The sequence below is a fragment of the Macaca fascicularis genome, chromosome 5 (assembly GCF_037993035.2).
Source record: "Macaca fascicularis isolate 582-1 chromosome 5, T2T-MFA8v1.1".
NCBI classification, from domain to species: Eukaryota; Metazoa; Chordata; class Mammalia; order Primates; family Cercopithecidae; genus Macaca; species Macaca fascicularis.
Genome location: NC_088379.1, coordinates 734,514 through 752,489, shown reverse-complemented (window position 1 = coordinate 752,489; position 17,976 = coordinate 734,514). Strand labels below are relative to the sequence as shown.

The window sequence follows — 17,976 nt, the reverse complement described above, 5'->3', positions numbered from 1 at the left end:
AGACTCCTGGATGGGGAGAGGTGGGCACTGGCTGCTGCCCTTACAGTTGGAAGCTGGGTCCTCCACGATAACTCCTTGCCCCCACCTGCCACTTCACAAATCCTCCCTTTGATCCCAGGAGGTGGCCAGGTCAGACTTGGGACTAAAAGTCCAGTGATGTGACCTCATGAGGACAGGGCCTGAGTGCTGTTTGAGCTGTGCAGGAAGGTGGTCCTGTGGTGCCTGAGCGACTTCCCTCCCCAACAGGCTTCCTGGACTTCTCACCCTCCTGGCTGTGAGCTTGCCAACAACTCTAGCCCTTGGCCTGGTGGTTTGCAATGGATAGATTGAAGTTGCTACTTCCCAATTACATGCCTTGAACAAATCTAGGTTTGTAAAATGAGTTCATTTGCACGTGTGAGGCCAGAGGGAGGAGCAGCCTACAAGCTTTTCAGGACATTTGGTTAAGGTGAGGTTTGAGTGAGCAAGATGCTTTCACATCCTGTCCTGGCGTCCAGAGGGGCTGGTTGCAGGGTCCTTCAGAACCTCTTAGGAGCCCCTCATCCCAGTCCCAGGCTCTGGATACCAGGGGTCTCTGACCAGTGAGATGAAAATGAAGGCTGGGCACGATGGTTCACGCCTGTAATCCCAGCACTTTGGGAGGCTGAGGTGGGCAGATCACGAGGTCAGGAGTTCAAGACCAGTCTGGCCAACATGGCAAAACCCCGTCTTTACTAAAAATATAAAAATTAGCTGGTTGTGGTGATGGGTGCCTGTAATCCCAGCTACTCAGGAGGCTGAGGCAGGAGAATTGCTTGAACCCAGAAGGTGGAGGTTGCATTGAGCCAAGACCATGCCGCTACATTCCAGCCTGGGTGACAGAGTGAGACTGTCTCAAAACAAAAAATCCAGCACCCCTTTCCTGCAGGCCTCTGGCGGTGCTGGGCACGTCTGCTGCTCTCCTACACCCACCCCAATGACCCCATCTAGTTCTAAGTGTCATTGTCAGGAGCAAATGCTTTGGAGCTCCCATCATGAGTTGAACATCCTGAATTTAACATAATTCCCATTTCAACTGGGAAGTCCATTTCTTTGCCTCTGTCCTTTACTCCAGGCTCACCAATATTTAGTCATGGGGGTGCACAGGCATTGGCATCCAGCCCCGCCCTCCCCTCCTGGTGCCATCTGGAGCCATCAGAGCCACTGCGTGGTGTTCATTACAGATCATTTCTGCTCAGACCACTGAAGTTGGATGGCCGCTCTACCTGTGGCCTTGACCTTTCTGGCAGAATTTTTCTGATGGGTCAAATGTAGTGTGGCTTCTGCTATCATTTTACCACAAATAATGGGCAAGTGGTTTTCTGTTTATTTTATTCTGAATTTCTGAGCATGTGTGTTTTTCTAAACCAGATGAGAAACGGCCTGTGTCCATCTGTCTACCTGTATACACATATGTACATGTGTGGCTGCAAATGTTCTCAGTGATTTCAGAGTTCATGCATGGACCCTTTTCAAAGACCTCCCAGTGGTAACTATCCAAAAACGATGAGTAATGTAAGCTACAATTTATTCACAGTTGGCTTCAGTTTATAAAAACACGCATGGTGGCTCATGCCTGTAATCCCAGCACTTCAGGAAGCTGAGGCGGGGTGATCATCTGAGGTCAGGAGTTTGAGACCAGCCTGCCCAATATGGTGAAACCCCATCTGTACTGAAAATACAAAAATTAGTTGCGTGTGGTGGCGGCGCCTGTAGTCCGAACTACTCAGGAGGCTGAGGCACGAGAATCGCTTGAACCTGGGAGTTGGAGGTTGCAGTGAGCTGAGATTGTGCCAGGGCACTCCATCCAGCCTGGGTGACAGAGCAAGACTCCATCTCAAAAAAAAAAAAAAAATTAAAATATCCAAAATGATCTTCAGTCATTTTCTTGGACTTCCTAACCTCTGGTAGCAAATGGCCACAGGCAGAACCCACATCCTAGTGGGTGAAGACTGAGGGAGCCATCGGGTCCCCACAGGCTGGTGCTCACAGGATACAGCAGGTTGAAGACTTGGGTGCTGGGCCGCCATTGCAGATTTCTGTGCCTACTGCAAGGGAAGACGGAAGATGGTGAGTGGGACCACCTGTGCACACCAGCCCTGTTCGTTCCCTCCTGCTTGGTGTGACCTCTACCAACCCCTGCAGGAGGAATGACAGTGCCTGGGCCTGTGACCAGTTCAAGCTGATTAGCCAGGCTGAGCCTTTCTTAGTGCTTTAGCCCCTGTTGACACTGTGCCCTGATTATGCTCGTCATGGCCTTCCACAGCCCTGAAGTCTCCTTGTTTATGTAGCATGCGATAGCGGGAATAGCATGGGGTAGGGGAATAGCATGGGATAATGGGAATAGCGTGGGGTAGTGAAATGGCATGAAATAGGGGAATAGCATGGGATAGTGGGAATAGCATGGGATAGTGGGAATAGCATGGGGTAGGTGAATAGCATGGGGCAGTGAGAATAAATAGCGTGGCATAGTGGGAATAGCATGGGGTAGTGGGAATAGCATGGCATAATGGGGATAGGGGAATAAATAGCATGGCATAGGGGAATAGCATGGGATAGTGGGAATAGCATGGGGTAGGGAAATAGTATGGCATAGGGGACTAGCATGGAGTAGTGGGAACAGCATGGCATAGGGGAATAGCATGGGGTAGTGGGAATAGCATGGCATAATGGGGATAGGGGAATAAATAGCATGGCATAGGGGAATAGCATGGGATAGTGGGAATAGCATGGGGTAAGGAAATAGTATGGCATAGGGGACTAGCATGGAGTAGTGGGAATAGCATGGCATAGGGGAATAGCATGGGGTAGTGGGAATAGCATGGGGTAGTGGGAATAGCATGGCATAGTGGGAATAGCATGGGGGAGGGGAATAAATAGTGCAGCATAGTGGGAATAGCATGGGGTGGGGAATAGCATGGGGTAGTGGGAATAGCATGGTGTGGTGAAGAATAGCATGGGACAGTGAGAATATCATGGGGTAGGGAAACAGCATGGCATAGGGGAATAGCATGGCATAGTGAGAATAGCATGGCATAGTGGGAATAGCATGGGATAGTGAGAAGAGCATGGGGTAGGGAAACAGCATGGCATAGGGGAATAGCATGGGGTAGTGGGAATAGCATGAGACAGTGAGAATAGCATGGGGTAGTGAGAATAGCATGGGGTAGTGAGAATAGCATGGGATAGGGGAATAGCATGGGGTAGTGGGAATAGCATGAGATGATGGGAATAGCATGGTGTGGTGAAGAATAGCACGGGACAGTGAGAATAGCATGGAGTAGGGAAATAGCATGGCATAGGGGAATAGCATGGGATAGTGGGAATAGCATGAGATAATGGGAATAGCATGGTATAGTGAAGAATAGCATGGGATACTGGGAATAACATGGGGTAGGGAACTGGCATGGCATAGGGGAATAGCATGGGACATCGGGAATAGCATGGGTAGGGAAATAGCATGGGGTAGTGGGATAAATAGCATGGCATAGTGGGAATACCATAGGGTAGCTGGAATAGCATGGGGTAGTGGGAGCAGCATGGGGTAGTGGGAATAGCATGGGGTAGCTGGAATATCTTTGGGTAGTGGGAGCAGCATGGAATAGTGGGACTAGCATGGGGTAGCGGGAATAGCGCGGGATAGTGGGAGCAGCATGGGGTAGTGGGAGCAGCATGGGGTAGTGGGAATAGCATGCCAAACCTCAGAGCTAAGGTAGCCAATTGCGGGCAAATGGCAAGACCACGATGCCTTTGGGATTTGAACTTGGGGGTGTGCTGACTTGTTACAACTTGTTATATGTGTTTTATAAAGAATGTAACATGTAGTTACTTCTTTAGTGAAAAATGGGGTTCATCGGCTAGGAACAGGAAAATTTTCAGTTCGGGTTTGCTACCAAGATGGAGTCAGCTGCTGCTCTCCCCTGCCGTAGCCCCGCTCCCTGCACCATGGCCCTGTCCACCTCGGGGCTGCTTGAAAGTGGCTCTGCTTTTCTCCATTTTAACTCTGCTCTGCGCCCTGTCTTTTCACTTTGTCTTGGGAGAGTCACCGAGTCCCTGCCCCGCAGGCCACACAGAGCCAGACCTTTCTTGAGGGCCACCCTCTCCTCCTCCTTCTTCTCCTCCTCCAGAGCCTTCACTTTGGCCTCGTACTCATCAGCCAGTGCCTTCCACTCCTTCCTGTTGTTCTGCAGTCGGTCGAACATGGGCAGGATCTCTTCGTGGAAACGGGAGAACTCCTGAGGGGGGTCGAGAAGGCACCACGAGTCCTGTCCTGCCTGCTCTCCGAAAGTAAGATAGCCCTTCCCCAGCCCCTCCCCCTCGTAGGGGAACTGCCTGGCGGGAGGAGGGAGCGCCACGGAGGGGTCACCTTCCCAGCAGAGCCCTACGAAGGGAGAAACCTTGGGGCTGGTGTTGGTGACATTAAAGCAGGGAGCTTTAGGGTGTGAATGCTTAAGCCGCAGTGTTGCAGGGAGAGGAACCCAAGAATGAGCAGAACAGCTCAGAGGGTGGGGGCAGGGTGCTGGCCAGAGGAGTGGTGGGCGCAGGTGGACAGCAGGCCCTGCAGTGCCTTCTCCCGTCCCTCCCCCTGACATACGGCACACATCATGCAACACACCACACGTGTGTACTCGCGCACATCACACATGGAGTGTGGCGGGGTGGGGAAGGCAGTGGGGGGCACCTGCAGTGGGGTCGTGACCTGCGGCCACTTCAGGCCCAAATATCCTCCCTTGTCCCACCTTCTCCCTAGCACTGATGACCCAGGGCGGGGAGTGGGCACGTCCCGCTCCAGGACAACTTCATGTGGAACCCATGGCATCCTCCTTGGGGCGTGGATTCCATCACCAGGGAGAGCAGCCGGAGGCAGGTGGCTCTTGTGGGCATCACACCGGGGCCCCACGGTCAGACCCCTGCCCCAGCGAGTCTCCCCCTCAGTGCCCGCCTTGCATCTTTGGAGACTCAGCTGGCATCGGACTGTGGCAGATTAGCAGGGATGTGGCTCCTCCTGCTTTTCCAAACGCCACTGCGGGCAGGCACACCAGCAGACAGGCCGACCCAGCCCCGCCTCGAGGGTTCACAGACATGGGACGAATGAACCCACAGGGCTGCAGCCAGGGCCCCCAAAACAGAGTGTGCTGGCTGCGGCGGGGGCCACTGAGGAGGAACTTCTGGGGTGGGCCTGGAGGCCATCGGAGGACATTCTGGGCTGGGAAAGGGCTCAGAGCTTCCAGGGGCGCAGCAGGGTGAGGACGGGCTGGGGCACTTGTGGGGGTACGGACACTGATGTTCCTCCTCGAGAGCGGCATGAAGCCAGCACCGGCATCCCTGCTCCAGTGAGGACGCCCGCCGGGCCCCTGTGTGAGTCCACGCGACTCCAGCCCACGCCCCCTTGCCTGCTCCCAGCCACACTGCCCCAGTCACCTCGGAACACCCGTGAACCACGAACCTTGTACACAAATGTGCACACGAAGTCGATGAAGCCCACTTGGAGCTTGGGGAGCTCGGCCGCCTTGTTTCGGTCCATCATAGGCTGGTGGGAGGAGCAGAGGGCGGGAGAACAGTGACAGGGAGGTAGCTCCTCGGACCCCGCCCAGCCCCCTGACCCTGCGACACAGATGTGCTTATGGAGACACAGCCTGGGACGGAGCCTGCCCGACAGAAACTGGCTCTCGGGAAGGGAAGCTGACACCCTCCCCCTTGGCCAGCTGCTCCACAGCTCCTAGGAACTGTGGGCAGCTCCTTCCCACAGCTGCTGTTGGCTCCAGCCCATGGTCCCCTGAGGGCCGCTCCCTCTTGGCTCTGGGGACCCTTCTTGCAAATGGGGAGAGGCAGGGAGGGGGATGGCACTGCACACAGTGCCGAGCCTGGACAAGCTGCACTGCCCAGACACTTGGCTGACCAGGACCTTGCCATGCACTCGCCTGGGGCAGACGTGCTCTGGAGCTGTTTCTAGTGTCAGACCCTGAGTGCCCTGGGCTATCTGTCAGTCCCCTCACAGCCTCCCCATGGAGGGTGAACCACACAGGACTCTAGAGGCCGGGTCCAGGGGATGAACCTGCTGCCTGTCCTTCCCCTGTGGGGCTTTGCTGACCAACCAAGGCCCCCTTTCCTGCCGAGGCTGCATCTGGCCTAAGCCCTCTCCACTGCAGGCTCCAGACAGCCTGTCACCACCCACTGGAGCAGGTGTGTGAGAAAGCACAGCTCCCACCTGGTCCACGTGGGGCTGGGCAGCCCTGCCTCTGCTGTTCCCCGGCGCCTATCCTACTTCTCCCATTTGCTGGCGCCTCTCCTGCTGCCAGCAGGTATCCAGACCCTGCTGCTAACCTGAGGACCCTGGCATTGTCCATCATACCACAGCGTGGGCCCGGGACACTCCCCATGCGTTCTCTGCCCCAGCACCCTCCCCAGGGCTTTCCTGGGGCATGGCTCGCGGCCCCGCTGGGGTTCACCTGCAGAGCTGTCTGGACCCAGAGGCTCTTGGTGATGAGCCAGTGGCCCTCGTTCCTTCAGTGCCAACGATGTCACCTCTGCATAAGCATCGCTCAAGCCACAGCTGCACCCAGATCCGAGCCACCCATACGCATGTCACGTGACCCCACAAACTGAGATAAAGCCCCAGGACCTCAGAACCCCCTGCCTGACCCCTAGCCAGGACCCGAGGCTCCCGAGGACCAAGAGGGGTCTCTAACGCCCATTTCAGGAGTGGAAGGTTCCAGAAGCAGCACTCACAATGGGCTGCTGATCCAAGACTGTCCTTTCCAAGTCACCTTGCTCCCAGAACTCAGCAGCCACAAGGAGTGCGACCTGGAGGCACAGGAAAGCAGCTGCCTGTGGAGCTCTGAGCCCATGCGGAGGGGCCTGGTTCCGCCCCGTGAGGCTCTGAGCCTCGAGCCTCGATCTTCTCCTCCCCAGGCCCCCAGGGTCCTCACCAAACAGGGCTCTGGTTGGGCACACTGCAGCACCCCCACCCTTGCCACCCTGGCCTGGCCCAGAGGCGGAGGAGGAGGCAGCCCTCAGCGCTCCTTGCAAACAATGGTCTTTCGTCTGCGAGGCTCCCATTGCCCCCCACCTCCCCCGCCAGCAGTCCCCTGTGCTGAGAGGTGCGGACTCTGGGTCTGGAGGGCCCTGTGTCCTAACCTTGCTCTGGACTTCCCAGGGCTTGGTGATGGCAGAGAGATCACAGGCTGTCATCATCATGGCCCTACAGACACACAAGCCAGCATGAGTGCTGATGGACATGAGTGCTGATGGGCATGAGTGCTGATGGGCATGCATGCTGATGGGCATGAGTGCTGATGGGCATGCATGCTGATGGGCATGAGTGCTGATGGGCATGTGTGCTGATGGGCATGAGTGCTGATGGGCATGTGTGCTGATGGGCATGATGGGCATGTGTGCTGATGGGCATGAGTGCTGATGGGCATGAGTGCTGATGGGCATCTGCTCAGGGCAGGTGGTCTATATGTGTTTTCTTTTTTGAGATGGAGTCTTGCTCTGTCACTTAGGCTGGAGTGCAATGGCGCGATCTCAGCTCACTGCAACTTCCACCTCCCGATTCTCGTGCCTCAGCCTCCCGAGTAGCTGGGATTACAGGCGCCCGCCTCCACACCCGACTAATTTTTATATTTTTAGTAGAGACGGGATTTCACCATGTTGGCCAGGCTGGTCTCGAACTCCTGACCTCAGGTGATCCACTCACCTTGGCCTCCCAAAGTGCTGGGATGACCAGCCTGGGAAGGCGCTGGCTGTGAATCACCATTTTACAGGTGAAAAAGTGGAAAGTCAAAATGAAGTAAGTTATTGCCAAGGGCTACAGACCAAGGCAGTGCCTGTGCGCTCCCCACCTCTGCACCCTCTCCCTGAGCGCTGGGGGGAAATAAGGACGGTGCATTTGTTTCACAGGCCTCTAGGAGCTGCCCCAACCGGCTCTTCCTGCTCCAGAGCGTCTGGGGAGGGCTGCAGGGTTAACCAGCTGATGAGTGGGTCCGGTCCCTGCGGGGGAAGGACAGCCCTCGTGCCCCCTCCGCCCGCGCTCACATGACGATCTCCTTGCGGGTGGTCTCCAGGGACAGGTACTCCACCCAGCTCTTCTTGTCCTCGTAGTTCTTGGACTCATCCACGATCTTCTGAAACATCGCTCTCTTCCTGAACCCAGGAACAAGGGAGGTGCAGGTGGGAGCAAGTGTGGAGACCCCGCCCCAAGCGCCCGTCTGCAGGGAGGAGCGCAGCCGGAGCGAGGCCCCATCGGGGTGTGCGGGACCAGCCGGCAGGGACAGAATCCGGGGCTGCGTCCCCCGGGCTAAACGGCCGCTGCGCCCCCGTGTCTGCTGGGGGTCCCAGGCTTCCCGCCCGCCCCGCGAGGCGCCCCTCCCGGGAAGGCGCGCACTTGAAGTACAGGGCCAGGTCCGTGGCGATGATGGCGATGTCCATCAGGTGGATCACGTGCTCGTGCTGCCGCCGGTTCAGGTTCTGGTAGATGTTCAGGGTCTGCAGAGGTCGTGCCCAGCGCGTCAGGCGCCCTGCGGTCACCTCTTGGGGTGCCCGGGGACCCCGCCCCCTCCGCCCCAACTGCCTGTGCCTCTCACGCCCTCCGGCCCTCGGTGGGCGGGACCCCTAAATCCTCCTGCTGCTCAGGGCCCTCCTCAGGGTGCCCAGACCTCCGCCAGCGGCTCCCGCCCGGGGTCGTCGGCTTGGGACGCAGATGGCCTCAGAGGTCACCACCGGGGACGGCAGGGAGGGGGCCGCTGAGGGTCCAGGTCCTTGGGGGCCACTCAGGGCTTGGCTGCCCCTCATTCCCCCGCTGGTGGGTCCCAGGCCGCTTCCCCCTCGGCTTCCACCCCACCCCACGAGGGGTCCTTTCCAGATGTGGCTCAAGCCCCACAAGCGTCTTCCCAGAGCCTCCGATGCACCTGCCCCCAGCCTCGGCCCTGGGCCTTCTCTGCCGCCCTCACCCAGTGCTCACCCACCCAGTGCTCACCCTCCGCATCAGAACCCTGCTCCGCAGGATAGGGCTCTGCGGTCCTGCGGACGCTGCATCCCCAGCGCCCACAGCAGAAACCGAAAACGAGGATACCAACCTCCTCGGAGAGCAGGAACTTCCCAAACTCCAGGTGGTGCCGCTCCAAAATCGAGGAGCCGTGGAGTTTAGCCAAGGGATTCTGGGACCTGTCACACAGGTGGTGGGGGTGAGGCTGATGGGACCTGCCCTCAGCCCACCCTCTGCTCTGCAGCCCCTCCAGATGAGCCCCACTTTCTTTCTTTCTTTTTTTTGAGACAGAGTCTGGCTCTGTCACCCAGGCTGGAGTGCAGTGGTGCAGTCATGGCTCAACACAGCTTTGACCTCCTGGGCTCAAGTGATCCTCCCACCTCAGCCTCCTAAGTAGCTGGGACCACAGGCGTGCGCCACCATACACAGCTATTTTTTTTTTTTTTTAAGTTTTTGTAGAGGAGAGATCTTGCCATATTGCCCAGGCTGGTCTCGAACTCCTGGGCTCAAGCAGTCTGCTCGCCTTGGCCTCCCACAGTGCTGGAGTACAGGTGTGGACCACTGCCCCGGCTGTGGACTCCACTTTCTACATAGTCTGCTATGCGGAGCCTGATTCATGCCAAGGGCGTGGAGTTGATGGAGGGCTAGTTCACACGCCTGCCTGCGGTGCCTACTTCATCTGGTACAGGTTGTTGGTGCCGCGGTGGTCGATGTCGTGGCACAGGCCGGCTGTCACCATGGCGAAGGCCTCCAGGTCTGTGTAGTAGCTCTTCAGTTTGCCGGTCTGTAGAGACAGGGCCGCCTTGCTCACCGGTCCTGGCTCCAGCAGGGTGGGGAGTGGTGAGGGGCTGGGATGGCAGAGGAGTCGGCCCGGGTGCCCTCCAACCACTGCAGGACTTGGGGGCGGGGTGTGCGGTGTCAGAGGGCATTGCCCTCCTCTATCCCTCTGCCCTGGGAGGACCCCCATCTCATCCCCCCGGGTGCATGAGCGCTGCCCTTGGTACCAGGAGGGCCTGCACAACCCTGGTCATTCTGGCAGCCACGCACCATAAGCAGCGTGAACATCGTCTGGGCCACGTTGAAGCCGTGACGCCAGTTGTGGTAGGTGATTCTCCGGTACCCTTTGCTGATGGAGAACAGGAACCGCACCAGGACCTAGGGGAGCCGAGAGGACACAGGGCTCCGGCGGCCAGTGTGTAAGTCGCCAGAGTGGCACATGTGGTTGACTTCATAGTGGAAGCTCTGCTCCATGCCGTCAACCCCACACCCTGTCTCCTGGACTCCCCGACCTTCCCCAACCCTGCATTTCCCCCTGGCCTCCGCTGGCCTTCCTGGGTAGGGGCTGCCACATTGGCACCTATGGGGTGGAGCCAGGCAGGGTAGGAGCTGAGAACAGCCCCAGCCTTCAGGGGCTGCCCGGCCTCCATCCGACTGCCTGGCCTCAAGCTGGGAGGAGGACCCCTGGGGACACAGCATATTTTAAGATGTCAGTTTTAGGCATGGACATTTGAATGAGCAGAATGTGTGGGCTGCAGGCTGGGATGGTAGAGCCGACGTCTGCAGGGCAAGAGAATGCTGGTCACTGGGAGCTTTTCCTGCAGCCATTGTGATTTTTAGGGTCAGAAAATTATTTGGAAATATTTTTCATTCTGCAAATATTTCTATACATCTTTTCTTGAGTGTTTTCCCTTAGTATTTAGTAAAATTTATTTTGAAAATGCCGGCCTGCTGCACCTGTTCTCAGAGGGGCATGAGAAAAGAGGATTCTCTTCCTTGGGCTGTGGGAAGCCCCCTGAGATGCAACGTTGGAAGCAGGGCAGAGCAGGAGAACCCAGGGAGGGCACAGAGTTATGGACGAGGGCTGGGAAAGCCATGGGGTCTCCGAGGAGCGCCGCTGCGGCCAAACCTGGATGGCCGCTTTGTGCTCTCTGTTTAGGTGACGGGATGCCTCCATTTCCTCAGCACCCCACACCAGATCCCCTGTGATTGCCGGATGATGTGCCTAATGATCAAATCTATTCACCATCCATCTGCTGTCCACCCATCCATTCACCCATTCATCGACCCATCTATTAATTCATGAATTGACCCACCTACTCATCTATCACTCATCCACCCACTTCTCCTTCCATCCATCCATCCATCCATCCATCCATCCATCCATCCATTCACTTATCCAACCATCCAACTACCACTGGCCCACCCACCCATCCACCCATTTATCCAGCCATCCAACTACCACTGGCCCACCTGCCCATCCACCCATTTATCCAACCATCTAACTACCATTGGCCCACCCGCCCATCCACCCATTTATCCGACCATCCAACCGCCACTGGCCCACCCGCCCATCCATCCATTTATTCTTTGTTTCTTTCTGCTTACCTGTTTGCCTGCCTTCTTTCCTTCCTTCCTTCTTTCCTTCCTTCCTTCCTTCCTTCCTTCCTTCCTAACCTCCCTCCTTCCTTCCTGCTTTCCACCCACCCAGCCACCCATCAATCCAGCCATCCAATTATTTGTTTTATGCTTACTTCCCGTATGCATTTTACCTGTTCTGTGATGAACATGTCTGCCTTCTAAACTTCCTGTGGGATCTGGAACCCCCAATTCCGTTCCCATTATCTCCTGGGGAAACTGAGGCCGTGACCACATCCCCATCCCCACATCCTGGGCGCCCTCAGGGACCTGACTATGCGCCCTGCGGTGTCTCCCACCTCCTGGGGGATCTGGAATTTTCGGACCACGCCCAGCTCGTAGTACATCTGGATGCCACATTTGACCAGGTCCAGTTCAGTGCACTCCAGGTCAGAGAAGTGGAATTCGTAGATGTCAAATGTGGTGGGCCCTGGCAGCTCCTCCTTCTGTGGGAGGGATTGTGGGCTGAGGGAAGTTGGCTTGCCACAGCCCCCACTTACTTCTCATCCTTTCTTCTCTCAGGATCCCCTGTCAAGCCTCAGACACCCCAGGCATCTATGAGGAGACGTGTCATTCCGGCGCTCCAGCCTGTATCCCAGGCTGCTCACACGCCCCCGTGACTCAGCCTCACTCTCCCCTCTTCTACCCTGTGGCCCAACAGTGAAGAACTTGCCCAGTTGGGTGGACAGGGTGATGTTGAAATAAGAAAACACAAAGGTGTGCACATGAAAAGAAACACACACACACGGATACAGACACACACGTGACACAGGCACACCTGGACACATGGCCACTCCCGTGAATACAAAGGCACCAGTGTGGACACACAGGCGCACACATGAGCACCCAGGCACACCCACAGACACGCAGGCACACACGTGCAGACTCACACATGTAGGCTCACACACAGCCATGAGGTAACACACACAATAGTGGACTCACTAGCACATTCCCATGCTCGGCCCAAGGCCTCCTCACAAGGCACACGGCCCCGGGAGATTCTGGGTGAATTGCACAGGCAGACACAGGATGATGGGGACACCATGTAATCCCCACACTGATCCAGCAATGGTCTCTGGGAGACACACAAGCATGTGTCTCTATATACCCATATGCACACACATGCGCACACAATACACACCCACCTGTGCACACATGAGCACACACACATAAACACCCATGTGTGCGCACACACACGTGCACACCCCCCCACATATGTACACGTGCATACTCATATGCATGCACACACATGCACACCCACATGTGCACACACATGCACATAGACATCCACATGTGCACACACACACGTGCACATGTGTACACATCTGTGCACACACACACAGACACCCCCGTGTGTGCACACATGCAGATGCACACACACTGGGTGTTGCAGGCACCTAGGCACTCGACAGCAGAAATGACGTAGACGGACACTTAGTCCAAGTCAGGCCCACTAAACATCTGGTGAAGACTAAACATCTGGCAAAGCACAGAGGAGACAGGAAGACACGAAGATACACTCAGGAGTGCAGACATCAAACCCACATTCTGGTCATGCAAACACTCAGAGACACACTGGCTGAGACTGAAAGCTTAGGTAGACACACGTACACTGAGGTGCTTAGATACACAAGTACACACACACACAGAGCACCAACATCCCCGATGTCACTGTGTGTGCAAAGCACCCTCGGGTCCCGGAGAATGGAGAATGCTTCCTCCCAGCCTCACACGTGCCCGGCCTCCACGGGAGGGACGGGAGTGAGGTTCTTACCAGGATTTCGCCCAGCTCGTCCTCATCGCAGTCAGCAGGCTCCTTCCCCAGGCGGGCTCTGGTTGGCTAGCACAGAGACACAGATGTGTCACAAGAAGGAGCCTCGCGTGTGGGACAAGGTGACAGCAGTGCGTCCACCCCGTGTGAGCTGGAGGAAGGTGCTGCCAAGAGCTCATGCTTTCTCCTTGGGAAGGCCGTGGCAGCCTCTGATCTGGAGACAAACGACCGTGTGCACGGCCTGCTCACTTTCCCACCTGCCCTGTCTCTTGGGCACTGCTTTACAGTCCTCAGGTGTAATGATGGGACTCTCTCATGATGACCAGGAGGGCTCTGGCCACACAAGGCCACACTGGCTGGGGAGATCGAGCACAGGGAAGGGGTACCGGAGCTATGCAGACAGAGAGATCTCAGGGGGCATGCCAGGGCTGTACTCGGCTCTGGCTCCAGGGCCGTGCCCTCGCCACACAGAGAGAGCTGTGACCCCTGGGTAGCCTGGCCCCACTGCACACCTGTGACCCCTGGGCGACCTGCCCCCACTGTGACCCCTGAGTGACCTGGCCCCCCACTGCACAGAGGGAGCCATGACCCCTGGGCGACCTGCCTCTGCCGCACATCTGTGACCCCTGGCGATCTGTTCCCACCGCACAGCTATGACCCCTGGGTGACGTGCCCCTGCCGCACAGCCGTGACCCCTGGGTGACCCCTGGACGACCTGCCCCCGCCGCACCAGGATGAGCTGGATCTCGTCCCTGTCACACTTCACGTGGTAAAGGACCATGTCCTGTGCGATGTCCTTGCGGTTCTCCAGCTTGTTCATCTTGTCGTGGGTGTCGGTGTTCATCACTGACCAGCCCAGGAACTGTGTCAGGGACTGGAGGGGGTGGCAGTGTCACCGGCGCTCAGTGCTCCTGGCGCGCCCCCTCCCGTGTGCCCGTGTGCCCGGGCCCGTGGCTTGGCAGGCAGGTCCTGGGGCTGCCACCGTGGTGTTGCAGTGCTTCCGTGCAGGGTCTCCCGGGTGCTCTACAGAGTCCCCTGCCCGGGGGGGGGCCCTTTGTCATCCTCTCCCTGGCCGCACGCTGCACCACACGTACATAACACGCACATGAGCACGCACGCACGGCTGAATGCGTGGCAGGGAGGCCCCCATACTGCACAGGCCCCACCCCTCGCAGGGCATCCCCGGCGGAACCACGTCTGCCCAGGTGCTTACCTCCATGAGAACCTCGTCCTGTTCATCAAAGGGCTTCCCGTCTTTCCTGTTGTAAAACGTGGCGACCCCCACGATCTCCTCCTTCTTGTTGACAATGGGCATGGACAGCACATTCTTGATGAGCCACCCAGAGTCATCCAGGGCCCCTTCCTGCGGGAGCGGTGTCCAGAGCTGAGCTCTGCCCTGAGGCTGGCCCTGACCCAGTGTGGCCGGGGAGAGTGACCTCACGTCTTCTCCCCTAGAGCCGTGACAACTGGACTCATTCCTGTCTCTGCTCTCTGCATTCCCTCTCTCCCGCTCTCCCTCTCTGCATTTGGAGTTTATGTCCATGGTTTTTGTGTCATGATATTTTCCCACTGGAGGAGGTAGAGGCCGTTTTCCCACCAGGGGTGGTTTCACAGATGTGTGTGTGGGGGCTGCGGGCACGGCCTCACGGGTGTGTGTGGGGGCTGCGGTCACGGCCTCACAGGTGCGTGTGGGGCTGGGGTCCCGAGGAGCCGCTCTCCGTCCCGTGTGTGGCTGAGTGCTCTGCTGTCACCCTCTTAAAGTTCTTCATAATTAATTGCTAATCAAGGGGCCCCATGTTTTTATTTGCCCTGGACCCTGGGAATGATATGGTTGCTCCTGTCTCCCATCCCACGGGTCCTGGGCCCGGCCAGTGAAATATGGACGGTGGGCTGGTTCCCAGAGGAGGCCCCCAGGGACAAAGTGTGTTTGGACCAGCCCGGTTGGCCCTCCACCTTCCCCAGGAGTGAGCCTGCCCTGGCCATGCAGCCCCAGATGGACGTGCGTGGAGCAGACTCAAACCCTTGTCCAGCCAAGCCCTGTCTGGCCCAGCGAACCCAGCGAGTCCAGCTAAGATCAGCTTAGCCCCACTGAGCCTCAGCCGACCTCCAGACCAGTGAGCATGAAATACAGGCTTCTGGCCAGCTGCTGGGACTTCGAACTTGTTTCTTTTTTGTTTTTTTGAGACGGAATCTTGCTCTGTCACCCAGGCTGGAGTGCAGTGATGTGATCTCAGCTCACTACCACTTCCACCTCCCGGATTCAAGCAATCCTCCTGCCTCAGTCTCCTGAGTAGCTGAGATCACACCCAGCTAATTCTAATTCTTTTTTTTTTTTTTTTTGAGACGGAGTCTCGCTCTGTCGCCCAGGCTGGAGTGCAGTGGCGCGATCTCGGCTCACTGCAAGCTCCACCTCCTGGGTTCCCGCCATTCTCCTGCCTCAGCCTCCCGAGTAGCTGGGACTATAGGCGCCCGCCACCTCACCCGGCTAGTTTTTTGTATTTTTTTTTAGTAGAGACGGGGTTTCACCGTGGTCTTGATCTCCTGACCCTTTGATCCGCCCGCCTTAGCCTCCCAAAGTGCTGGGATTACAGGCGTGAGCCACCGTGCCCAGCCTTTTTTTTTTTTTTTTTTTTTGAGACGGGGTCTCACTGTGTCACCCAGGCTGGAGTGCAGTGGCCGGATCTCAGCTCACTGCAAGCTCTGCCTCCTGGGTTCACGCCATTCTCCTGCCTCAGCCTCCCATGTAGCTGGGACCACAGGCGCCCACCACCACGCCTGGCTAATTTTTTTTTTGTATTTTTAGTAGAGACGGGGTTTCACCGTGTTAGCCAGGATGGTCTCGATCTCCTGACCTCGTGATCCGCCTGCCTCGGCCTCCAGAAGTGCTGGGATCACAGGTGTGAGCCACCGTGCCCAGCCTCTAATTATTTTTTGTATTTTTAGTAGAGACAGTGTTTCACCATGTTGGCCAGGTTGGTCTTGAACCCCTAACCTCAGGTGATCCACCTGCCGCGGCCTCCCAAAGTGCTGGGATAACAGGCGTGAGCCACCACACCGGCTGAGGTTGTTTCTTAAGTGGCAAAAACTAATTCACTTCATTATTGCTGAATCAAAACCTCTTCTTTTGTAAGCAAGTATTATTTCTACCAAGGCACGGACAGATACCTGAAATGTGAACATTTCATCAGCGGAAGCATTCATGATGTTACAAATCTGAAAAAGGATCAAAAAACGATTTCATCCAAAGCAGCTGAGGGTCTATCATGATCTAAAATGGCCTATGTGGCCCTGAGGTGAGCTTCTTTTTTTTTTTTTTTTTTTTTTTTTTGAGACGGAGTCTCGCTGTGTCTCCCAGGCTGGAGCGCAGTGGCGTGATCTCGGCTCACTGCAAGCTCCGCCTCCCGGGTTCACGCCATTCTCCCGCCTCAGCCTCCCGAGTAGCTGAGACTACAGGCGCCCGCCACCACGCCCGGCTAGTTTTTTGTATTTTTAGTAGAGACGGGGTTTCACCATGTTAGCCAGGATAGTCTCGATCTCCTGACCTCGTGATCCACCCGCCTCGGCCTCCCAAAGTGCTGGGATTACAGGCTTGAGCCACCGCGCCCGGCCGAGGTGAGCTTCTAAGTAGGCAAAGCAGAGCAGCTGGGGGCTCGCTGAGGCACACGGAGGCCGGCCAGGAGCCTGGGACGTGGCAGAGACAAGGACAAGCACACATCGCTGCACCCAGCGAGGGTAAGGCTGTGGGGGCTCCAGACAGCACGGGACTCACAAAGCCGCTTTCCGCCACGTAGCTTGGAAGGCCGCTGGCCAGGGCCCAGTGATCGGCTGGGGGTGTGCTGCGGGCAGAGAGCAGGGGTCAGATGGGCCAGGCCGGACTGGACGTGTGCGTGCACGGGTCACATGGACTGGACATGTGTGTGCTGGGGTGAGAGGGGCTGGGCTGGACTGGACGTGTGTGTGCAGGGGTCAGGTGGGCCAGGCCTGGGTTGGACGTGTGTGTGCAGGGGTGAAAGGGGCCGGGCCAGGATGGACGTGTGTGTTCAGGGGTGAGGGGCTGGGCTGGGCAGGACGTGTGTGTGCAGGGGTGAGGGGCACCAGGCCGGGCTGGACGTGTGTGTGCAGGGGTGAGAGGGGCCGGGCTGGGCTGCACGTGTGTGTAGGGGTCAGAAGTGCAGGGCTGGCCTAGATGTAGGTGTGCAGGGGTGAGAGGGGCCGGGCTGGGCAGGACGTGTGTGTGCAGGGATGAGAGGCACCAGGCCGGACTGGACATGTGTGTGCAGGGGTCAGAGGGACTGGGCTGGGCTGGACGTGTATGTGCAGGAGTCAGATGGACTGGGCATGTGTGCAGGGGTCTGGGGGTCTCTGGCGCAGTGTGCCATCCTCAGCATTTACTCTCTTCTCTGAGCTCCAGGGGGCTGAGGAGGCCAGGGTGCGGGTTGGAGGACGGCTGTGCTTCCTTCTCCCTCCTCCCCACGCTGCCATGCTGGGGCCCCTCGCTCTTGGAACCCTTCCCTCTCTGGAGGCTGTGTGGCTTCAGCCTGTCTTCTAGGACTCAGCGTTGGTGCCTGCCCTGCCACCCTGACCTTGACTTGTGCTCAAGCCTGGCACCTGGATCCTGGTTCCTGCTTGGGGTCTGGGGATAGGGTCCCGATAGGCTTATGGGATCACAGGGCCACTGGGCCACACAGCTGTCCCTCCCTTGGCTGGAGTCCTGCCCTGACCTCCGGACTGGACTTCCCTCCTCTTCCAGCCCCACAGGGCCAAGACTCGGCCTCCCAGCTGGAGG

At 57.5% G+C, this 17,976-nt stretch overlaps 1 protein-coding gene across 2 annotated transcripts in view; it reads right to left on the bottom strand.

The window, feature by feature from the left end:
• Positions 1-1,333: 1,333 nt before the first annotated feature.
• The window catches only part of PDE6B (phosphodiesterase 6B), a 42,887-nt gene continuing 26,244 nt past the window's right edge, over positions 1,334-17,976 (bottom strand). For both annotated transcript variants that reach the window (XM_045391981.2, XM_065544635.1), the window contains 16 exons: positions 16,960-17,026; positions 16,356-16,403; positions 14,404-14,553; positions 13,921-14,064; positions 13,194-13,259; positions 11,719-11,865; positions 10,052-10,159; positions 9,679-9,788; positions 9,096-9,183; positions 8,405-8,505; positions 8,056-8,163; positions 7,156-7,219; positions 6,748-6,822; positions 5,465-5,548; positions 4,100-4,253; positions 1,334-2,066 (listed from right to left, as the gene is read on the bottom strand). In XM_045391981.2, coding sequence (XP_045247916.2) covers positions 2,005-2,066; positions 4,100-4,253; positions 5,465-5,548; positions 6,748-6,822; positions 7,156-7,219; positions 8,056-8,163; positions 8,405-8,505; positions 9,096-9,183; positions 9,679-9,788; positions 10,052-10,159; positions 11,719-11,865; positions 13,194-13,259; positions 13,921-14,064; positions 14,404-14,553; positions 16,356-16,403; positions 16,960-17,026 — 1,576 coding nt within the window. In that variant the 3' untranslated portion in view covers positions 1,334-2,004. The remainder of the gene's footprint in view (positions 2,067-4,099; positions 4,254-5,464; positions 5,549-6,747; positions 6,823-7,155; positions 7,220-8,055; positions 8,164-8,404; positions 8,506-9,095; positions 9,184-9,678; positions 9,789-10,051; positions 10,160-11,718; positions 11,866-13,193; positions 13,260-13,920; positions 14,065-14,403; positions 14,554-16,355; positions 16,404-16,959; positions 17,027-17,976) is intronic.